Source organism: Schistocerca nitens, chromosome 1, assembly GCF_023898315.1.
Source record: "Schistocerca nitens isolate TAMUIC-IGC-003100 chromosome 1, iqSchNite1.1, whole genome shotgun sequence".
Taxonomy (NCBI): domain Eukaryota; kingdom Metazoa; phylum Arthropoda; class Insecta; order Orthoptera; family Acrididae; genus Schistocerca; species Schistocerca nitens.
This window is the reverse complement of record NC_064614.1, coordinates 748,652,665-748,676,050: the sequence shown is the minus strand read 5'-3', so window position 1 is coordinate 748,676,050 and position 23,386 is coordinate 748,652,665. Positions and strand designations below refer to the sequence as shown.

The 23,386-nt window shown below is 40.8% G+C and overlaps 1 protein-coding gene across 4 annotated transcripts in view; it reads left to right on the top strand.

Moving 5' to 3' along the window:
* LOC126260556 (organic cation transporter protein-like) overlaps positions 1-23,386 on the top strand; it is a 667,093-nt gene that overhangs the window by 602,528 nt on the left and 41,179 nt on the right. For 3 of the 4 annotated variants that reach the window (XM_049957901.1, XM_049957915.1, XM_049957909.1), the window contains one exon: positions 21,949-22,123. In XM_049957901.1, coding sequence (XP_049813858.1) covers positions 21,981-22,123 — 143 coding nt within the window. In that variant the 5' untranslated portion in view covers positions 21,949-21,980. Of the gene's footprint in view, positions 1-707; positions 895-21,948; positions 22,124-23,386 lie in introns of those variants that run through there. The other variant, XM_049957893.1, reaches the window with a different exon arrangement.

Here is a 23,386-nt window from a genome sequence, read left to right as displayed (position 1 = left end):
GAATAATTAGAGCTCAGCCAGAGGTTTACGGACAGTCGATCTTACGACATACAAATCGCGAAGGGAACAGGAAAATGGGGAATTGATTACGGTACCAGTAGTATCCTCAGACTTATACCGCAAGGTGGTTTGCAAAGTACAGATGTACGTAAGAGTTTTAGTAAAAGAAAAATTACTTCTCTCCTACTTGCTACTCAACAACTACTCCTTTTCATATTATGCGCCCTTATGGTGTTACATTTACGGTTTACCTCGCCAGTTTGCGAATTGTTAATTTTGAAAATTTCACTCGCGGAGCACTGGATAGCAGGTTGTTCCGGCAATTACTGTCGTGGGCCGCGAGTTGTCATTACGCTAAAATGCTACTATCGCCTGGCGTGGCGTGTTAAAGCGAGACCTTGCTCCAGAAACCCGTTCGGCGATAGCCCTCTTTCTGGCCATGCGACCAGCGCGCACGGCCGCCCTGGAGCAAATTCGCGGCGAGTTCGCAGTGGAGGAAAAAGCGGCCGGTTGCCGACAGCCGGCGGGCAGCGATCGGCGCGCGTTTGTGGAAACGTGGCGGCCGGGTTACGTCAGCAGCCACGGCCGGTAATCAAGTACGGGGAACGCGATAACGAAACGCCAGCTGCCAGCAGGCAGCGCGGAGGTCACGGGGGCGGAGAATGGTGGCAGGCCTGCTGGGCCGCCGTCTGCCAGCTGCAGCCGCGTCACTGCGTCAGTCCGGCTCCAGCTGGCGTGCCGTGCGCTCCGGCTGCGACCTGCACGCTGCCCACTGCTCACGGTTCGGCTACGTCACACAACGCCTGCCCTACCAGCTTCCGTGCTACAGCGCTGCGCTCCATTGTTGCGTCAGGAACTGACTCTGGATTCGCATTCTCTCCTCTTGCAGCTACGGTAAACCATTTTCTTCTGCATTGTTATACACATATGGACACGGAAACTTACATGTCCACCTCTAAACATCACCTTGTGTGTGTGTGTGTGTGTGTGTGTGTTAGGGCTAGCATACGTCCTTTTCTGGGCATGTCCTTTGTTTGGGCCCCGACATCTGCGTCCGGAAGAATTTTTTAAAAAAGTTGTTAAAAAGTCCTGAATTTTGATTCGTCTTGAGTTCAGAAATAAATCATGCGACAAATTTTCAGCGTGGCGTCCAACGCTGGCAAATCTGAATGATGTAATAAGCGACCGTTAAAGTCCGCACGCAACTTTATGGCCCCAGCCTCCATTGTTATGTTCGTTACGTGTCTACATACTATCAACCTGACTGGTCTAATTGTTACAACAAGCATAATTTAATATAGTATTCATTGCTACAAATACGCACCGCTTCTGAATATGAACGTCTCTTTAATAAGCGTTCAGGATCCTTGTTATTTACACGTGTCATTTCTGCCACAGTAGATGATAGCACTAAGCACGATAGCAGAAGCGTTCTCTCTTACCATTACTCACCCGGCGTACTTCTACCTCCGCTCCCTGACCCAGTCAAAGTTCACGGGTCAAGAATAGTGAACAGTCAGTGGTTCTCTGTGTGAATATTGCTACTGTCGTATTCTGGATGTGTTTGGAAAAACCTATAGCAGACCGTGTTTTTATGAGGGCTATGAATTTTTTACTTTCTTTCCTGGGTCACTACATTCATGAACTAATACAGAAAGGGTTCCTACGAATTATTGAGTGAAAAGTATTTGTCGTGGTAAATTGCGCTCATTTTATCGCTTTTCAATTGTTAATGTATATTGTGTAATTAAGAGTCGTTGTGTGGCTGTTGAATAAAGTGTTCGGTTTTTAATTCCAAAATTTGGGACGTATCTCCATCTTTCATTCTCAAAATTTAGAAAAGTCCTCATTTTCTGCATTCAAAAAGATGTTAGGTCTAGTGTATGTTGTAGTCACCAGTGCAGAAACTGGTCGGATGCAGCTTTCAAAGCTAGCCTATCTTGTAGGAGCTCTTTTCCCCCCATAGCTCCACAAATACAAAACTAAATCCATTCGAATCCGTAACTTCTTGTAGGCCCACGCAGCCTGTATGAAATCATCGTCGTGACTGCTCTGTGATTCATACGTAAGTGCTTAGCAGGGAGCTCGTGTAACCACCCTCACACCACGATCGTTCCCTTCTCGAATTGCACTCGCGATAAAGGAACTCTTAAGCTTTCCGTCCGAGCTCTTGATTTCTCTTGTTTTATTGTGATGACCATTTCGCCCTGCGTGGATGGGAGTCAAGAAGAGGAGAACGTTGCTGATTGAAATTTCGTGAAAAGAAGCGCTGCGACGAAAAATGTATTTGTTTCAATGATGACTATCCCATCTCACTTATCCTTGTCACATTCTTCCCTATTTCGCGTCACTAAAAAGCGAACTTTTTCGTTCTCGTCCGTCAACCCTATCTAGTAAGAAACCCACACCGGGCAGTGTAAGTTGTTCGCAGTTGTAATCCCTAGGTAATATTTGAATCGATAGCTTTTAAAATTGCTGTGTGTTATCGTATAACCGAAATACGGAGTAATTTTTTAGTGCTCGTTTTCCACGCAGTATTGTACAAGACTTCTATTCTGCTACTGAAATTTCGGTATTATGCCATTGTCAAGCATGAGTAATCGATTCCATGTCTTGACAAAGCTGTTAGTTGTAACAAACTTGAGGGATCTTTATAACAGTCGAGACAATAGCTGAGATCACTTACGTAAACAACGTAAAGCCTAAACGTTCGGTCAAGTCTTGGTATCACTCCACAATTTTTATCCCACCCATTTCCCTTTATTACCAACAACCATTGCGTGAGGCCTCTCGATTCGTCCTCTTTTTTCGGTAAAATTCAGTACCTCTCCATTACTTATTCAGATCTGTCAATCTAATCTTGCACATTCCCATTCTTCTGTAGCACCACATTTCCAGAGCGCCTATTCTCATCTTGTCTGCACTGTTTATCGCCCACTTCACTTCCACTTGAGGCTACACTCCAAAGAAATGCTTTCAGCAAAGACTTCCTTATAGTTAAGTTTATGACCAGTGTTCGTAAATTTCTCTTTTTCTGAGAAGTTTTTCTTACTTTTGCCGCCGGCCGCGGTGGTCTCGCGGTTCTAGGCGCGCAGTCCGGAACCATGGGACTGCTACGGTCGCAGGTTCGAATCCTGCCTAGGGCATGGATGTGTGTGATGTCATTAGGTTAGTTAGGTTTACGTAGTTCTAAGTTCTAGGGGACTGATAACCACAGCAGTTGAGTCCCATAGTGCTCAGAGCCATTTGAACCATTACTTTTGCCAGTCTGAATTTTATATTCCTTTTAGCTCTGGCGCCGTCGGTTATTTCGCTGCCTAAATAACAAAACTACTTACAGCGTCTCATCTCCTAATATACAACATATGCGTCGAAATACTCGGAGTTTGCCTTATGTGATGGTCATCATCCAACTGCTAAAGGATGTGACATGTCTGTGCAACCGCTCCTTTCTACTTTATTCATTCTTCTTCATTTCTTGATAATATTTTAAATCGTGTTACCTCCAAAAGATCCGCTACTTTCTTGCATGGTACTTCTCTTGTTTCCTTTTCCCAACTTTTTTCCATCCAGTCCATCTACTGAAAACTGACGTGTAAAGAAATGACCAAAACGTTTAATTTACTGCTTTTTCAGTAATCAGTATAAGATTTCTTTTGTAACTGATTTCTTTCGAAACATCTGCATTGGTTTCTCTTTGTCCTGATGGTCCTCGTTAGCCCCCCGTCCAAACTCACATTTCCATATCTTGCAAGCGCTCTTCGCGCAGCCTTAGCAGTGTGTAGCCTTCACAGCCTTACAGCAGCGCATTCCAGATGAACGTCTTAAGAACTGTTCTTTTTTTACTTCCTCTAGTAAACGATTTGTTCACTAATAGTTCCCTTCCTTTAATGAAAGCGCGTTTTGCTGCTACAATACTTTTTCTCTTCTACTTCCTGCATCATCTGTTCTCTTCTGTATTTAAGGTGCCTGAATAAAAAACCGATCAGTCTTTACTGCTTTATTTCTTTCAGTCGTGGTGTCAGAAGTTCGTTCATCTAAGATTTGCTTACTAACGTTATGTTTGTTATTCATATAAGGTCCGACCTTTTCATAATTTTTGCTAGTTTCCATAGTATATTTTGCATATAATGTTTTTCATTTTTAGCTATTAAGGCAACACCACCCGCAAATTGTGTACAATGAATGGGAATTCGTTCGGCTTAACTCAAGATGTTTTTGCTTTGAAGACATCATAGCTATTTCGGTTAAAAAAGTATAAATTTTATGTTCAGGGAGCAATTTTAGCTTTTTCGATAAAAAAAAAGGTTGTATAAATTCTATGTTCAGGGGGCAATTTTAACTTAACATTGCTCTCGTATTACACATTTTCTCCAAATTTTCCTTACCATTTTAGACATTCGTAACGTGAATAGTGTATAACATATGGACTGTTTATACACACAAGCTAAACTTTGTAGCGCAAGTGAAGAATTTTTTTTCTGGATTCGAACCTGCGACCGTAGCGGTCGCGCGGTTCCAGACTGAAGCACCTAGAACCGATTGGCCACTTCGGCCGGCAACGATCTTCAAAGACGCTTAGTTTCAGCTACTCTTCTCGTATTAAAGATGGCCAAAATTGCTGTTACAGAAATGTTGGCTGAATTACGTTCTGTACTTTGACCCTTCTAGTAAACTAGTAATATTGCTTCCTTAGAGGCGAAACGTAGTTACTTATGATTTTTTTCCCCGTCGAACGAAAGGAAATTAAAGGGTAACTTTCCAGCCTACAGTCACAGGTGGCTTTTCGATTCCGATTACTAGATGCGTGTAACGGAAGCGTAGCGATTAGTTTGCACAAACACATTCGCAACATTTTTTTGCCCCGACAATCCAAAAAGTTTCGATATTGGATTAGGCCTAATGAAAAAGAGAGAAGTGTAGATGGTGTTTTAATGCTTCTGGTGCTCTTCACATGCAAGGCACAGGACGTTCATACAACCTTGCGAGACTGTCACAGAATTCCTTTTTTGGGATGTTGTTTTGAATGTCAAAAATGTCTTCTAAGCGTTCCCCCTTCTTGTGAATTTCTGCACTTCGTCGTTTTGTGATAGGTGTATATTGATAGCACCAAATGTCATCTGTGATGATTTTTTTTCCAGGAAAGACTTTTCGCGCCTTGCTTTCCAGTTAAGTCGTGGCAGGCCTCCACGCTTCGTTGTGGTTGCTCGGGAGTCAAAGTGTGCGGGACAATCTTTGCACAAACTTTTCCCTTATTCAAAACATTCTGGAGACTGCCTTGAACAGTTGATTTAGAGGTGTTGCTCCATTGTGATCTGTGACACAAGGACGTTTACACGTTACGGCCGCACGTCCGCTACTTAACACTGCATCCTCACAAAGCACATGAAGTTTACAGTTGTTAGTCCAACCTGCCACCGCAGTTCGTGCATTGACGTCGCTCATATGCCAGGAATAAAATCAGTCTCGGAGATTTTTAGACCGACGGGGTACCTGTCCTATTCTTATGAATTTGGCATAATACCGGTATATATTTTTCTGATGGTAATTAATAATCATCCCCGGAGTTGGCCTTTTATTTGATTGAGAAATGAGAGGAGCTACATGCTAATGTATGAAAGTTAATCTGTATGTTCTACATATGCTACAAGAACCATTTGTTACATCCAAGCGGCTACTTCTTGTTGTATCGGTTATTAATTAGTGGAAAGCAGGAGCTACCAGGAGTCTTAGAAAACTTCAGCGAAGAAGCTGGACGACCACACCAGTCACCTTCGATATGCACTCTATTCACTACGCAGAAAAGTAACGAAACGTTGTTATCAAATGACATGGATCGTAAAATAAACAACTTCGTGGTGCACAATTCGTTTAACTTTATTCATAGTAACAGAACGAGAAATATGGAACGATAAACGCAGGAACAGTGGCATGAGTCTCCCGTGTTACTTTGATCTTGCACCTGTAGCATAAGCTTGTAATGCGAGTGACATAAAACGCAGACTTTGTGCTTCGCCCAAACATTTCATTGTCACAGCTGCTTCTCATTTCGCTGGTCAGCACGTTCTGTTGTTCAGAAAGATTGTCTCTTTCTATGACCTTCGCTTATTTCGGCGTTGTACGCACTAGGCACATAAGCTTCCATTTGCTTGTGTTTATCTCCATAGCCACGTAAATATTTGCAAGTTCTTTTTGGATCAAGGGCAAAGAGGGCAGCGTTGAGATACAGTTTCAGCTTTCACATTCGAGTAAGGTCATAAGCTCTGTCTAAACGAAACGTTTTGCGTATGGTCGCTACATTTCATAACATCGAAAATATTCTGTAAGAGTTGCAACTTTTTAATCATTTTTATTTCTTATTTTTGGCAACCTTGCACGGTCGCGAAGCCATAAGGTAATGGAACATATGAATATACACCTGTTGTTCTAAGAGAAAGGGTCAGTATACGGGGATATGACACGAACGATCGTTCGAAGCGAAAAAGAGCAGTAAACATGGGCTCTAAAATGCATACTTTAAGAGCTATGGGCACTTGTTCATTTTCTCTATTGTCCAACGAACAAATGCTCCATAGCTCTTAAGCTATGCATTTTGAAGCCAATTTTTTACTAGATAGTTTTTTCTTGTTTTGGTCCACATTACCTCCTCCAAAAATATGGAAAGCAAAGAGTTTGCAGTAGAAGAGATTAGTTTCTCAGTATCGAAGATGAAGTTGCGCACATAGTTCTCAAACCAGACTTTTTTGCTTCGAATGATCATTCCTGTCGTATTGCTGAATAATGACCAACCCTCCTGGGACATACTGTACAAGCACAGTCTTTTGCTTGTGGTATTAACTTTCAGGTCAATTTTGAGGATGATGGAAGAAATGTTTACCTTACCTCCCTGCAGCTAGAGGGATTTACTTTGCGGGGAGAAGAGCGAGGTTGAACTACTACTCACGAAAGTTGTAGCACCATGCTCTGCCGACGTATTCGTCGCGAGACATACAGCAAATGTTCTGATATTTAAATTTTATCGATTATTTTCCCGCCTAAGTTGCACGTTTATTTTTTTTAGTGTTACTAGTTTCGAACGGTGCTGATCGTCTTCAGACGTTGTGTAGTTGCGTAAGCAACCCGTCGTGGCCACATGTAATTAACCATTAGAATATTGTGAAATCTAGTTTCAAATGAACACTAAGAGTTTCGTATGCAGTTACATGTATCTGAAGATGATCAACTCTGTTCGAAACTAGTCCTACAGCAAAAATAAACATGCAACTGAGATGAAAAAAAGCTGATAAATTTGAAAGATGATTGTGTGATTGTGCCGAGACGAAACCAAAGAGAATGCCACTTGACCAAGTTACGAAGACTGGACGATGGGAATTGTAGGCTTTCGGAAATATGGTAGCCATATCGCGAATTTGCGCTTTAGTGCTGATATGAGCGGCAGTAAAAAGTTAACTTCGAGTGCCATTGTCCCCCCCCCTCCTCCCTCCCCCCCTCAGTATTGTGATGTCTGCTGCACAATATACAGCATAAACGTGCTCCTTTTCGCAGGTCAGCCCAGACTCGAAAGCGCCCTACCAACCTAGGTTAGGCACAACAGAAAACCGTCGGTGGCATCCATATTGACCATAAACCGTCGTTGTTGACGAGTCTCACATTAATTTGGATTACAGCGATGGCCTAGTGTGCCAAAGGCACAACCGAGACAGTTAACGCCACCCAGAGAAGAGCACATAACGTTGTGCTGGATGAACGCTCCTGATGTATCTGACCTGTGAAATCAATTTTGGTTGCCAATTATTTAAGTTTATAAACGCATTATAGCTCGATGGCTCAACAGCAATTCAAAAAAGAATTATCTCAAGTCCTGCACTAGAATAACAGAGCAGTCTGTCTTTTATATGGGACGCTGAAACTTCCATATGGATTTAAAGGCGTTGCATGCTAACTTTCAAGAATTGTCCTACATTTGTTTCAAAACGTTTGTATTGAAGATTGGAGTGTAAATGCTTTACAGCGTGCAAAGATTATTAAATTAGTTCATTCCTGTTGCTGTGAAGCAATTGTGTAAATTGTATTATTTTATTGAATGAAATGTAGTAAAAAAAAGTAATTAAATACCGGACTGTAAATTCAAGGACCCACGGTTGAGTCACCAGTCGATTTTTCTCTCGTTTATCGCTACCTACATCTATTGCAGTCATCTACTAATGTGAAAAGCCGGCCGGTGTTGCCGTGCGGTTCTAGGCGCTTCAGTCTGGAACCGCGTGACCGCTACGGTCGCAGGTTCGAATCCTGCCTCGGGCATGGATGTGTGTGATGTCCTTAGGTTAGTTAGGTTTAAGTAGTTCTAAGTTCTAGGGGACTGATGACCACAGCTGTTAAGTCCCATAGTGCTCAGAGCCATTTGAACCATTTACTAATGTGAAAAACGCTAAATTGCATTGTGGTTCGGAATCCACTTCAAATTGCAGTTCTTCATCTACATCCATACTCCGCAAGCCACCTGACGGTGTGTGGTGGAGGGTACCTTGAGTACCTCTATCGGTTCTCCCTTCTAAGTTGGTTCAAAGATCAGAGGACCACACATACGAAAGCATTGCAGTGTCTAAATTTGACAGAACACTTTTACCCTTAAATACAAAATGCAAGTTTAAAATTTTTTACATATTCACTTTAATGTTGTTCATAGTTGACAATGCACTTCACACGTATGTCCCTAGTACAACAGGTCACGATAGGAGGGACCATCCATGGCCAGTACAAGCACTGTAAACAAACTAAGACTATTTCGTAACAGTTGTAAATCAAAACATTGGGTTACACATGGCGCGATGCTGAATGAAAGCAGTTGGCTATCAACAAGGCAATCGATGAAACCTTCAACCGTAGCAGAATAGTATGGAAAGATCTGTTACAAGACCCAAAGAAATTCTGCTCATATGTAAAAACTGTTTAACGTAGTTTGTATCCAGACACTCACTGACGAGACAGAGACTGAAATATCGAGGATAGCAAAGCAAAAGCAGAAATGCTGAACTCAGTTTTCAAATGTTCCTTCACAAAGGAAAACTCGGAAGTATCGCCCCAGTTTAATTCTCGCATCACTTCGAAGATGAATGCTGTAGATATTAGTGTCAGCTGCATTGACGAAACTACTGAAATCGCTAAACTCTAACAAAGCCCCAGGGTCCAATAAAATCCGTATCAGATTCTATTTGCGGCTGAATTAGCCTCTCTTTAACTATAATCTACTGCAGAGCGTTCGAACAGGAAACTGTGCTCCGTAGCTGAAAGAAAGCACAGGCAACACAAGTCAGGCAGCAGAAGTGAGCCACAGAACTACTATCCAATGTCCATGACATCCATTTGCTTCAAAATATTATAACATATTCTGAACTCAAATGTAATGAGGTATCTCGAACAGAATGACCACCTCCATGCCAATCAGCATGGATTCCGAAATCATCGATCGTATAAAATCCAACTTGCACTTTTCTCGCATGACATCCCGAAAGCCATAGATCAAGGTAGTTAGATAGATGCAGTAATTCTTGATTTCCGGAAAGCATTTCACTCAGTACCACACTTGTTATCGAAACTATGGCGTAATTTTTAAGTGGATTATGGGTTTCTTGGTACGGAGGCCGCAGCAGTTCTGTTAGATTGATAGTCCTCGACAAATGTTGAATTAACTTCTAGTGTGTCCCAGGGAAGTGTGTTGGGACCTTTCCTGTTCACGTTGTATATCAGTAACCCTGCAGACCATGTTGATAGTAACCTCTGACTTCTCGCTGAAACTGCAGTGTTCTGTATGAAGTACTGTCTGGAAAAAGCTGCACAAATATTCAGTCGGTTCTCGATAGGATTTCAAAGTGGTGCAAAGATTGGCAACTTCCTTTAAATGTTCAGAAATGCAAAGCTGTGCACATCATAGAACGAAAAATCGTGGTATACATTAATTACAGTATCAGCGAGTCACAACTGGAATAGGTCACTTCGTACAAATAACTAGGTATAACAACTGGTGAGGTTATAAAGTGGAAATTTTGCAGGGACTCAGTCGTAGGAGAAGCACATGACAGACCTCATTTTATTGGTAGAATACTAGGGTTTATCCGTCTACAAAAGGGATTGCTTACAAATCACTCGCGCTGCGCAACCCGCTCTAGAATATTGTTCAGCTGTGTGGGACATGTACCAAATAGCACTAACAGGGATTCTCAGTGTCGTATTAAGCCAGCGGAGTCCCTAGCAAATGTTAAGAAGACGCACTTTGTTTCCTTTAGGCCTCAAAGTTTAGGATATAAGATAAAGCAGCACATTACTTGATCCCTAAATTGTGTGTACATCACTTGAAATGGTTATCATCATACAAACATTTAAAAGGTAAATTATTTTCAAACTGTGAGAAAATACAAACTCTACCTTACCGCAATCACATTTTAAATACAAATTCATGTCACTGAATTTGTGCAAAATTGTGAAGTTAATACAATGATTGAAATAATATATTCAATGATAATAAATTTAAGACAAGCATTTTATTTAAAGCCAAATTAAACGTACAAAAATAAGGACACAATCCTTTCGATAAAGATTTTTTTTTAATTGCCATTCAGTAAGTATCGAACACACGATCCGTAGCTTAGGAACCTAGAGCTGTTGGACAAACTCGTCTTATTTTGAATAGTTTAATCATTAGAGTCTAACGAGAGATAACTTTCGTCACATTCTCAAAACGAGGGCCCATCAGGTTGGGTGACTGCATGGTGTGAAACCTGGCACCAAACCCTACACCAGTGTGTGAGTTGTTTCAAAATGTCAGTCCCACCCCTGGTGTCTCCGTGGCAAATAAATCTTTTTGTATGCGGAAGTAAATGAATTATAGCAATAACTTTTTACCATCCGATCAAATATCGATAATTGATACCTATACTGTTACGTATTTTGCGCAGAGAACCTACTTGTTTCTTTCGTAACTGGGAAGCGTATATAAAGAAAAACATAAGCTTAGCTTATCCTTCAGTGCTTCTCGTTTCCCTGTAGGCAAATTTCGCAATCACTAGATAAAATTTTATTTCTCCCTCTTAATATCTTCTAATGTTGTTAAATCGTATGATTGTATCCTTTTAGTCAATAGCGACCAGCCAAGAGACGACGACACCTGACAAACGAAGGAACCGCGAAACCACTAACACTTTGTACAGCACTCACCAAGAAAGGAATAGTCACTCTGTACGGTTCGTATCAGAAGTATTGCAGGGATAGTAAATAGACAGGAGAAGGAATGAACGACTGTAACAGTAACTTTACAAAAGTAAATACGGTACCCATTTATTACTTTCTTACTGGTAATCAGAACCCTTAACTAATTGAATGGGTTGTTATGACTAGCTCGTACAACATTGGGGAATTCCCTTGTAAGTTTCGCGGGTACGTTCGCCAACGTAAGGTGTGGCCGACGAACACTTTTAGAAGCGAGTTGAAACTGTTATAACTCTTTGTAGATTTGGACACCGCCATTCTTCTGTTGGACAGTATCTAGAGTATCATTCATACCTTCCTTTTTTTTACGCCCAGGTGCGGGGCTTGTAATGCGCAGGACCCAAGAATTTTCTAAATCTTGCTACGTGGCTAAACCAGCACTGGGAATACTCAACGTTTCCAGAGAAGGGCAGCACGAATGATCGATCAATGGTTTGTTTGACAATTGGACAAGTGTTACAGATATGGTGAAGAAACTGAACTAGCAGACACTTGACAATATTAGAGTAGTTACAGCGCCCGCAGAGGGGTTCAACCGAATCTTCTCACACTCCACACGTGAATGGAACGGGAAGAGTTCGTAATATCTGGTACAAAGGGAAGAACCGCCTGTCGAGCGCTTCACAGTGGTTTGCGGAGTGCAGATGTAGCTGTAGATCGACATGGAATGGCGACGTACGCTGCGCTGCACTTGTACTCCGGTCTTCACAATCAACTCCGCACTCTTTTTCTCACGACTACCACCTGGCCGCATCAAACCAGTCAGAAGACAAAAAATCGCCTGGCTATGTGACTGGCAACTCAACTCTTCTCCTCCTCCCCCTCCCCACCCCCCGGAATTATTGGCCTAAACTACCTATTATGCTTTGTGATAATGGACCTTTCACAGTACCAGCTACGCTCGACGAACGCTAACATGTCGTCAGCCGTGGCTGTCCCAGAGTCCTTGAGCTTTCCGGCTCCTAGAGGATTCCCGCCTGCTGGTCGCTGCGTGCAGCGGCCGTACGGCTTTACTGCCGTGGCAGCCCTGTAATAAGATATTTATTTATTTTTCATCTCGTTTTGGTCCTGTTGCAAGACGCTGACTCAACCTTACCAACCTTTCGGTCGTTTTGATAATCTATCCCGGTTGGATCGACTGAGGGACACGGTCGAGCCAATGCCCCCTTACTTGTATCGGCTTTTCCTTAAGAATTCGCCATTACCCTATGGATGGGAAAAACCGACCGGTTAAAACCGATACCCATATTTTAATTCTGGACAATCGGTATTTTTCGGTATTTATTGGGTCTCAGGAATAACAGATATTTTTCAAAATGTTCAAATGTGTGTGAAATCTTATGGGACTTAACTGCTAAGGTCATCAGTCCCTAAACTTACACACTACTTAACCTAAATTAACCTAAGGACAAACACACACACACGCCGGAGGGAGGACTCGAACCTCCGCCGGGACCAGCCGCACAGTCCATGACTGCGGCGCCTTAGGCCGCTCGGCTAATCCCGCGCGTCATAACAGATATTTTTATTTAATACTGATAACCAAGTGTAAAACTGACACATCAATTTGCCATAGCAATGGTGCTAAAATGTTTCGTTTTCAAATATAACTTTTTTTTAAAAAAGTGAGTTTGGTAATAAGTTAGTATCATCTTTGAATGATATTGATGAAGTCAACTTACATATCAACACTTCATAGAATGAGTATTTATGAACAGATTGGACAAAATAAAAATTGACCAGTGGATTGATTAATTAATTATTGAAATGTTAACTAGTCATTTGTCCTGTAAAATCAACATTTTGTCTACTAAGTTGTTCATTTGAATATTCTGAAAGAACATTTTTGGTTTTGTGAATAGAAAATCAGTTGCATTTGGATTCCTATTAAAAATTAAAGATATATATTTTACTAAAACGGATTTTTCATTCCGCTACAAATTTTAGACAGATGATTATTACTTATTCACTTCTCTGAAATAATAAGAGAAAAGAATTTACAGCAACAGTAATAATTAAAAAACTTAACAAATAATTCGTAATTTTTAATAAAAACAGAAAATAAGTGATCTTCCGGCTGTGTCTACATAGCTTGTAGCCATTGGAAATGGAAAATTTAAAACGAAATATAGTCTCCAGCCTTAGTTTTCATCCATTAGCACTGAATGTTCGTAATTCCAAAACAGTGACCGTACAATCTTCTGTTATAACACGATTTCTTAGCACAGATTTAAAAAATTAGACGCATTAGGAGAATACTGCTGAATTTTTTGTAGTATTCAACCCCTCATTACTTTTCGATAAAAGTAACGAACAGTGGAAAGGCTTAAGCTTTCTTTTAGTTACCTATTTTATTTTGATGCACTGGTTCTACATATCTTGGAACACATAGTACAAAAGACTGAGGGAATTTTAGCATTTTTAAATCTTTTTTCGATGTATGTTTATTGCTCAGAATAATAGAAATAAAAAAAACGAAAATCGGTTACTTCAGATATCGATTATTCTGAGCAGTTTTAACTGTCCGGTTAAATTAGAGATGAAAAAACCGGTATAATCGAAAACCAGTTGTTTAAGCGATAAATGCGTTTCCTCCCCAGAGACTCGGGACTCAGGTAGTCGCTTTCCCTCCTGCCTGACGCCGCGGAGTCGTGCAACTCATTAAATAGACGAGATGTAACTAAATATACAGAATGAAAAAAGAATTTATATGCGTGTTAGCGACCTGTTCTTTGCAATCGTTGACATATTCCACAATATCAGCACAGATGCCTACCAATCGGTACAATTATACGGATTTCTGTAAATTGGTGTAGTAGCTATGATATATGAAATATACCACTCCTAACGTGACTGACGCGTTTCGCTGTGAGAACTTATACAGATGTATGACAAGTCAACAGAAAACACAGAGGAGACGGATCAAAAGAATCCGAACACCCCCCCCCCCCTTCCCCCAAAACATACGTTTTTCATATTAGGTGCATCGTGCTGCCTGGTACTCCATATCAGCGACCTCAGTAGTCATTAGACATCGTGAGAGAGTAGAATGGGGCGCTTCTTTGAACCCACGGATTTCGAACGTGGTCAGGTGATTGGGTGTCACTTGTCATACGTTTGTACGCGAGATTTCCACACTCGTAAACATCCCTAGGTCCACTGTTTCTGATGTGATAATGAAGTGGAAACGTGAAGGGACACGTACAGCACAAAAGCGTACAGGTCGACCTTATCTATTGACTGACATAGACCGCCGACAGTTGAAGAGGATCGTAATGTGTAATTGGCAGACATTTAGCCAGATCATGAGACAGGAATTCCAAACTGCATCAGGAGCCACTGCAAGAACTATGACAGTTAGGCGGGAGGTGAGAAAACTTGGATTTCATGGTCGAACGGCTACTCATAAGCTAAACATCACACCGGTAAATGCCAAAGGACGCCCCGCTTGGCGTAAGGAGCGTAAACATAGGACGATTGAACAATGTAAAAACGTTGTGTGGAGTGACGAATCACGGTACCCAATGTGGCGATCCGATGGCAGGATGTGGGTATGGCGAATGCCCAGTGAACGTCATCTGCCAGCATGTGTGGTGCCAACAGTAAAATTTGGAGGCGATTGTGTTATAGTGTGGTCGGGTTTTTCGTGGAAGGGGCTTGCACTTCGACTTCGTGCCAGGCCTCACCTACCGACATGGACACCTCTCCTCACTGGAGCACTCCGTGAAGAATGGGCTGCCATTCCCCAAGAAACCTTCCAGCACCTGATTGAACGTATGCCTGCGAGAGTGGAAGCTGTCATCAAGGCTAAGGGTGGACCAACAGCACTATGAATTCGAGCACTACCGATGGAGGGCGCCACGAACTTGTCATTTTCAGTTAGGTATCCGGATACTTTTGTCCACACACACACACACACACACACACACACACACACACACACACACACACACACACACACACACAACCACACACACACAACCCCCCCCCCCACACACACACGCACGCACACACACACACACATATATATATATATATATATATATATATATATATATATATATATATATATATATATGTGTGTGTGTGTGTGTGTGTGTGGTTGTGGTTAAGTTTGATTGTAAATGCAAATGACTATTTTCATACACTGTATCATGCAGTACATATAATTCATACGATTTATCGCGCACCTGACTGCTATGATGTGTCCAGTAATTCTACATTATAAAATTCGTCTTTATTCGACGAGGAATTTATTTACCGAATAGTAACTCTGATGCATCAGAAATGATTTCAGCTGTTTTAAAGGCTTTCTTTCTTGATCAACTTGACGTTGTTAGGAAGGTGAGTGGTTGTGTTGACGTTTTGGCATGTGGCACTATATATATAATACGGGCTAGGCTGAATTAGGCACTAGATGTCACGAAAGACGGACCCACCAGTAGTATAAAAGGAGTTGGGGAGTATTATGTTGTGAGTGGAGAAACACTTAACAGCAAAAGGGATCGGTTAGGAGAGCTCAGTGACTTCGGACGTGCAATAGTCTTTGGCTGTCACCTGCGTAATAAATCCATCAGACAATTCAACACATCTAAAGCTGACGGACGGGGAGTGTCGAACATTATGGAGAGTGGTTGTAAAAAACCGCAAGAAATCAACGGAAGGAATCTCTCAGGAGTTCTAAAGTGCTACCAGCAGCCTAGCTAGCGTTTTTACTTGCATGTGGAGTTAAGAGTTGGGTACAGTGGTCGACAGCTGTTCAGAAACCACACATTTCTGCAGTCAATGCTAAGCAGTACTTGAAGTGGAGTAAACAGCGACGCCTCTGGACAGTAAACGGCTGGAAGAGGTGATTTGGAGTGATGACTCACACTATACCCTGATGGAAGACTTTGGATTTGGCGAATGCATGGAGAACGTTACCTGCTAGCATGTGTCGTGGCAGCAGTGAGGTACGGAGGCACTGGTTTTACAGCATGGGAGTGTTTCTCTTGGTTAGTGTGTAATCCCCTTTTTGCACTTAAGACAACGGTAGAAGCAGAAGGACATTATACAGTGCTCACAGTAGAGGAACATTTGACGATTGTTTGTACAAGCACTTATGACAACAAGAACGTTAAGAGAGGCAGGAAGATATTTTTGTTTAGCGAGAGTGACAGGATACACATTTCAGAGTATCTGAGCAGTCAGCGTCAGCGGTGATGAGGACGAAGATGTAGAGATTGAATGAGGGGGGAAAAAAAAATCAATGGCATTGTGCAACATGACCTAGACAAATGTGTTCCGAGTAAGGTTTTATGGCATGGGAAAGATCCACCATGGACTAATAGCCGTGTTAGAAAACTGTTATGTAAACGAAGAAAACTTCATCTCAGATTCAAGACAAGTAAAAATCTAGTTGACACACACACACACACACACACACACACACACACACACAAACTGAACGAAACGAAAATGAGCGTAAGGAGAGCAATGAGAGAAATGTTCAACGACTTTGAAAGTTAAACTTTTGTCAACCGATCTGCGTAAAAAGGCCTAAAAGGTTTTCCACATATGTAAAATGAGTAAGTGGATCAAAATCATCTATTCATTCACTCAGTGACCATTTCAGTACCGAAACGGAAGATAAGAGAGAAGGCCGGAATACTTAATTCAGTCATCCAAAATTGTTTCACCGTGGAAGATCGTAACATGATCCCTCCTTCCAATCATCGTACAAACGTCGAAATGGTAGATATTGAGATTACCGATCACGGAATATAAAAGCAACTATAATCGCTTTGTGGTGGATAGGCATAAGGACCAAATGAGGTGCGGTACCTATAAGATATAAGGGGCATTCAAAAAGAAACGAGCCGGAGGCATAATTACAGAAACCAGTACCTGTTGTTAGAAGTATTGACCCTAGCTGTCGAGACACTTGTCCCACTGTGACACAAGGTGGCGAATGGCTGTCTCAAAATTCCCGGGGCTGCAGTGTTAACCCCCCCCCCCCACCCCCCACCCCATGAACCATGGACCTTGCCATTGGTGGGGAGGCTTGCGTGCCTCAGCGATACAGATGGCCATACCGTAGGTGCAACCACAATGGAGGGGTATCTGTTGAGAGGCCAGACAAACATGTGGTTCCTGAACAGCGGCAGCAGCCTTTTCAATAGTTGCAGGGGCAACAGTCTGGATGATTGACTGATCTGGCCTTGTAACACTAACCAAAACGACCTTGCTGTGCTGGTACTGCGAACGGCTGAAACAAGGGGAAACTACAGCCATAAATTTTCCTGAGGGCATGCAGCTTTACTGTATGGTTAAATAATGATGGCGTCCTCTTGGGTAAAATATTTCGGAGGTAAAATAGTCCCCCATTCGGATCTCCGGGCAGGGACTACTCAAGAGGACGTTGCTATCAGGAGAAAGAAAACTGGCGCTCTGTGGATCGGAGACTGGAATGTCAGATCCCTTAATCGGGCAGGTAGGTTAGAAAATTTAAAAAGGGAAATGGATAGGTTGAAGTTAGATATAGTGGGAATTAGTGAAGTTCAGTGGCAGGAGGAACAAGACTTTTGGTCAGTCGAATACAGGGTTATAAATACAAAGTCCAATAGGGGTAATGCAGGAGTAGGTTTAATAATGAATAAAAAAAATAGGAGTATGGGTAAGCTACTACAAACAGCATAGTGAACGCGTTATTGTGGCCAAGATAGACACGAAGCCCATGCCTACTACAATAGTACAAGTTTATATGCCAACTAACTCTGCAGATGATGAAGAAATTGATGAAATGTATGATGCGATAAAAGAAATTATTCAGGTAGTGAAGGGAGACGAAAATTTAATAGCCATGGGTGACGAATTTGAGAGTAGGAAAAGGGAGAGAAGGAAACGTAGTAGGTGAATATGGATTGGGGATAAGAAATGAAAGAGGAAGCCGTCTGGTAGAATTTTGCACAGAGCATAACTTAATTATAGCTAACACTTGGTTCAAGAATCATAAAAGAAGGTTGTATACATGGAAGAATCCTGGAGATACTAGAAGATATCAGATAGATTATATAATGGTAAGACAGAGATTTAGGAACCAGGTTTTAAATTGTAAGACATTTCCAGGGGCAGATGTGGACTCTGACCACAATCTAATGGTCATGAACTGCAGATTAAAACTGAAGAAACTGCAAAAAGAGATGATACCTGGATAAACTGACTAAACCAGAGGTTGTACAGAGTTTCAGGGTGAGCATAAGGGAACAATTGACAGGAATAGGGGAAATAAATACAGTAGAAGAAGAATGTGTAGCTCTGAGGGATGAAGTAGTGAAGGCAGCAGAGGATCAAGTAGGTAAAAAGATGAGGGCTATTAGAAATCCTTGGGTAACAGAAGAAATATTAAATTTAATTGATGAAAGGAGAAAATATAAAAATGCAGTAAATGAAGCAGGCAAAAAGGAATATAAACGTCTCAAAAATGAGATCGACAGAAAGTGCAAAATGGCTAAGCCGGGATGGCTAGAGGATAAATGTAAGGATGTAGATGGTTATCTCACTAGGGGTAAGATAGATACTGCCTACAGGAAAATTAAAGAGACCTTTGGAGAAAAGAGAACCACTTGTATGAATATCAAGAGCTCAGATGGAAACCCAGTTCTAAGCAAAGAAGGGAAAGCAGAAAGGTGGAAAGAGTATATAGAAGGTCTATGCAAGGGCGATGTACTTGGGGACAATGTTATTGAAATGGAAGAGGATGTGGAAGAAGATGAAATGGGAGATACGATACTGCGTGAAGAGTTTGACAGAGCACTGAAAGACCTGAGATGAAACAAGGCCCCGGGAGTAGACAACATTCCATTAGAACTACTGACGGCCTTCGGAGAGCCATTCCTGACAAAACTCTACCATCTGGTGAGCAAGATGTATGAGACAGGTGAAATACCCTCAGACTTCAAGAAGGATATAATAATTCCAATCCCAAAGAAAGCAGGTGTTGACTGATGTGAAAATTACCGAACTATCAGTTTAATAAGCCACGGCTGCAAAATACTAACATGAATTCTTTACAGACGAATGGAAAAATTGGTAAAAACCGATCTCTGGGAAGATCAGTTTGGATTCCATAGAAATGCTGGACACGTGAGGCAATACTGACCCTACAACTTATCTTAGAAAATAGATTAAGGAAAGGCAAACCTACATTTCTAGCATTTGTAGACTTAGAGAAAGCTTTTGACAATGTTGACTGGAATACTCTCTTTCAAATTCTAAAGGTGGCAGGGGTAAAATACGGGGAGCGAAAGGCTATTTACAATTTGTACAGAAACCAGAAGGCAGTTATCAGAGTCGTGGGGCATGAAAGGGAAGCAGTGGTTGGGAAGGGAGTGAGACAGGGTTGTAGCCTCTCCCTGGCGTTATTTAATCTGTATACTGAGCAAGCAGTAAAAGAAGCAAAAGAAAAATTTGGAGTAGGTATTAAAATCCATGGAGAAGAAATAAAAACTTTGAGGTTTCACTGATGGCATTGTAATTCTGTCAGAGACAGCAAAGGACTTTGAATGGACAGTGTCTTGAAAGGAGGATATAAGATGAACATCAACAAAAGCAAAACGAGGATAATGGAATGTAGTCGAATTAAATCTGGTGACGCTGAGGGAATTAGATTAGGAAATGAGGCACTCAAAGTAGTAAAGGAGTTCTGCTATTTGGGGAGCAAAATAACTGAAGATGGTCAAAGTAGAGAGGATATAAAATGTAGACTTACAATGACAAGGAAAGCGTTTCTGAGGAAGAGAAATTTGTTAACATCGAGTATAGATTTAAGTGGCAGGAAGTCGTTTCTGAAAGTATTTGTATGGAGTGTAGCCATGTATGGAAGTGAAACAGGGGCGATAAATAGTTTGGACAAGAAGAGAATAGAAGCTTTCGAAATGTGGTGCTACAGAAGAATTCTGAAGATTAGGTGGGTGGATCACATAACTAATGAGGAGGTATTGAATAGAATTGGGGAGAAGAGGAGTTTGTGGCACAACTTGACAAGAAGAAGGGACCAGTTGGTAGGACATGTTCTGAGGCATCAAGGGATCATAAATTTAGCATTGGAGGGCAGTGTGGAGGGTAAAAATCATAGAGGGAGACTAAGAGATGAATGCACTAAGCAGATCCAGAAGGATGTAGGTTGCAGTAAGTACCGGGAGATGAAGAAGCTTGCACAGGATAGAGTAGCATGGAGAACTGCATCAAACAAGTCTCTGGACTGAAGACCAGAACAGCAACAACCCAGCATCCACCTCAAAAAATACATCACACAGACTGTTGAAATACGATACCACACACAACTAAGTTAAGACGTTCCACAGACAGATGGTACATGTGACTTCCCACCATCGTTGTTGCTGTTGCAGTCTTCAGTCTGAAGATTGCCTTGATGCAGCTCACCACTGTACCCAATAGAGTGTGGACTTCTTCATCTCTGATTAACTACAGCAACGTGTATCTGTGCAAGAGTGGCCATATGATAGTTTGTAGGGAAGGGCCTAGACCTGAGGGTATGGGGCATTTTTAATATTTTGGAAGACGAAATCTTACTTCCAAGTAGCCATAAAAAGTTCCATTTCATTTCCAACCATGTCAAAAACTACATAATACCGAATTTTACATAATTTTCTTGACGGAAAAATACCAAATTGTACATACCGTTTTTTCTCCCTGAGGATTATGGGATTATGGGCGACCTTCCTTCCATATGAACCTGCTGGCTGTAGTGAAGACGGTAACTTGAAAACTTTTACAGTCTACACGTCCCTCCAGTACCAAATTAAGCCCTTAGAAAACTTATAGTGCCATAGGCTCTCTAGCCTCCCTTGCAGTTATTTTATTTGTATTTTATTGATCCTCTTCATCATTTCTGTGCGTAGATACAATTTGATTTGGGACAAGTCAGTATTATGAGAAGATGAGATGAGAGAACATAAATTAATGTGATGATTATAAACTGTGTATCTGTCACAAATACACAGGAGCCAACATAAAAAAAGACTGTAAGCCAATTATTACATACAGTTACACATAGATTTTTAGGCAAATTATCACATACACAGTTATACATAGGTTTTTTCAGTTAAAACTGTGATTAAAGAAAGTACACGCGTAGGTATTCTTCTTAAGAACACAAAAAAAGCAATAGGGTGTTTACCATTCTTCCCATGTCACGCGAGTGTAGTTTACAGCACTTTTTTTTTTTTGCACAAAAGATACAAATGTACGCTACATCATCATTCTCTGCCTCTAGATTTAAAACAGTTAATCTAATTAAAAAAATGTTTATAGTGCTTCTTTTGCTTGAATAATGAAAGTTTAAGATATGATGATTTCTGTGATATCATATTTTGTCACAGGATATCTAATACTGTGAAGTAAAACTTGTTTTGCTTATTCTTTAAGTTTCCTAACTTCCAACCGTGAGATGTTATTTCATTAATATATTACACAGTGATTCAAGTACCTTTACTGTCACCGTGGACACAAACAGGAATATTATATTCCTTGTATCCTACAAAGAAACCCCTTAGGTGTGAAAGTACAAGATTGTTTTTAGTTCATATAATGCTTTTTATTATGGTAGATACTTCTGTATCCTTATACAAAATTGCAAATTTTTGTTTGTTTAAGAATATACTGACAAAACTTTTTTATATTTAGATTCAGATTGGAAAGCAAGAAGGCAGTGAAAAATGGCTTTTGATGACATCTTCCCATACTTGGGAGAATTTGGCCGCTACCAGCGGCGTATTTACTTTTTGCTGTGCCTGACAGCAATTGTGAGTGCCCTCCATAAGTTGGGAGGTGTCTTCCTTCAGGCGAAAATGGACCACAGGTAGGATTATTATAACCTAATAGAGCTGTCTGTATAGTAATTCAGATAAACTACAGTAAAGATAACAGCAGCTAAGTAATTGAGACAATTCAACAGTTTTTCACAACTCTTTGAATTTTAAATACAAAGAATATTAATGTTCAAACTCATTCACTTTGTTGATAGTATTGTTTGAGTAAACATGACGAGAGAACTTCCACAAGTTTGTGATCAGTTCATGAACAGAAGCACATTTTCTTATCTTGATGTGTGAGCTCTTTTGGAATAATTATTGAGACACTTTAGACTCATTTTTAATTGAAATAAAAGGAAAGAAAAAATACACTATTTTGTTTGGCCTCCCTAGGTCTAACCCAAGCAGTGAATACTAGTTTGTCACCAATTTGCACATTTTTACAGATACAGTGTGTAAACTGTCACGTATGCAAAGTATTCTGACTTCCATAATCATTACTACAGCTGACCAGCAAATGCATAAAAACAACAATTATGATACACACATTCCTTAAAAATCACACTCTGTTACTTAAGTGTGTTATATATTCTATATAATATGTATGAACATTTTATGGGCATGTTCTAAGGGAACGATAGGTAACTGGACAGTTGATGCATTTCCTCTATTCTGGAAACTAAAGAACTGTTTATCAGTTACACTGACAACAGAAGCTGTTAAAAAAATCTCTCATCATGTTTCTGATGAGCCAAGCAGGTTCTAGTAAAAATACACATTTAAAATAACAAATAAGTTCCTATCTGTCATTGTAGGCAACATTTTTCTGTCTTCCTTCACCAAGGCTTTGTACATTGCCCAAATTACTTTTTGAAAGCATTTTTCCTCAAACATTATTCTCAGGCAGTAGACCATCAGTGTCTTTTGATGTGTAAAGATCTCTTTTTTAGCAGCAGTGGATAAGTTGATCAACCAGAAACAAGCTCGAATATTGTTAGATATTGTTGTTGGAAAAATACATTCTCAACTTCTAGAGTATATATCCCAAAGATATTTTCCTCAGAATTCACATTTGATAGTTTTGACAATCCCTTGAATAACTGGATCACTCAATATTTTCATTTTATACAGAAACCATAAAATAATCATATAATGCTCCAGCTTATTCTTCCAGTGTGTCCACTGTCATTACCTTTTAGACATTTATGCATGCTATCTGTTTCCTAGCAGTGGACATGTTGAGTAAGTGATCCCCCTCTAACCTGCTTTATTGTCTGGTTACATTAACCTCTTGACTTTGTATATTATTT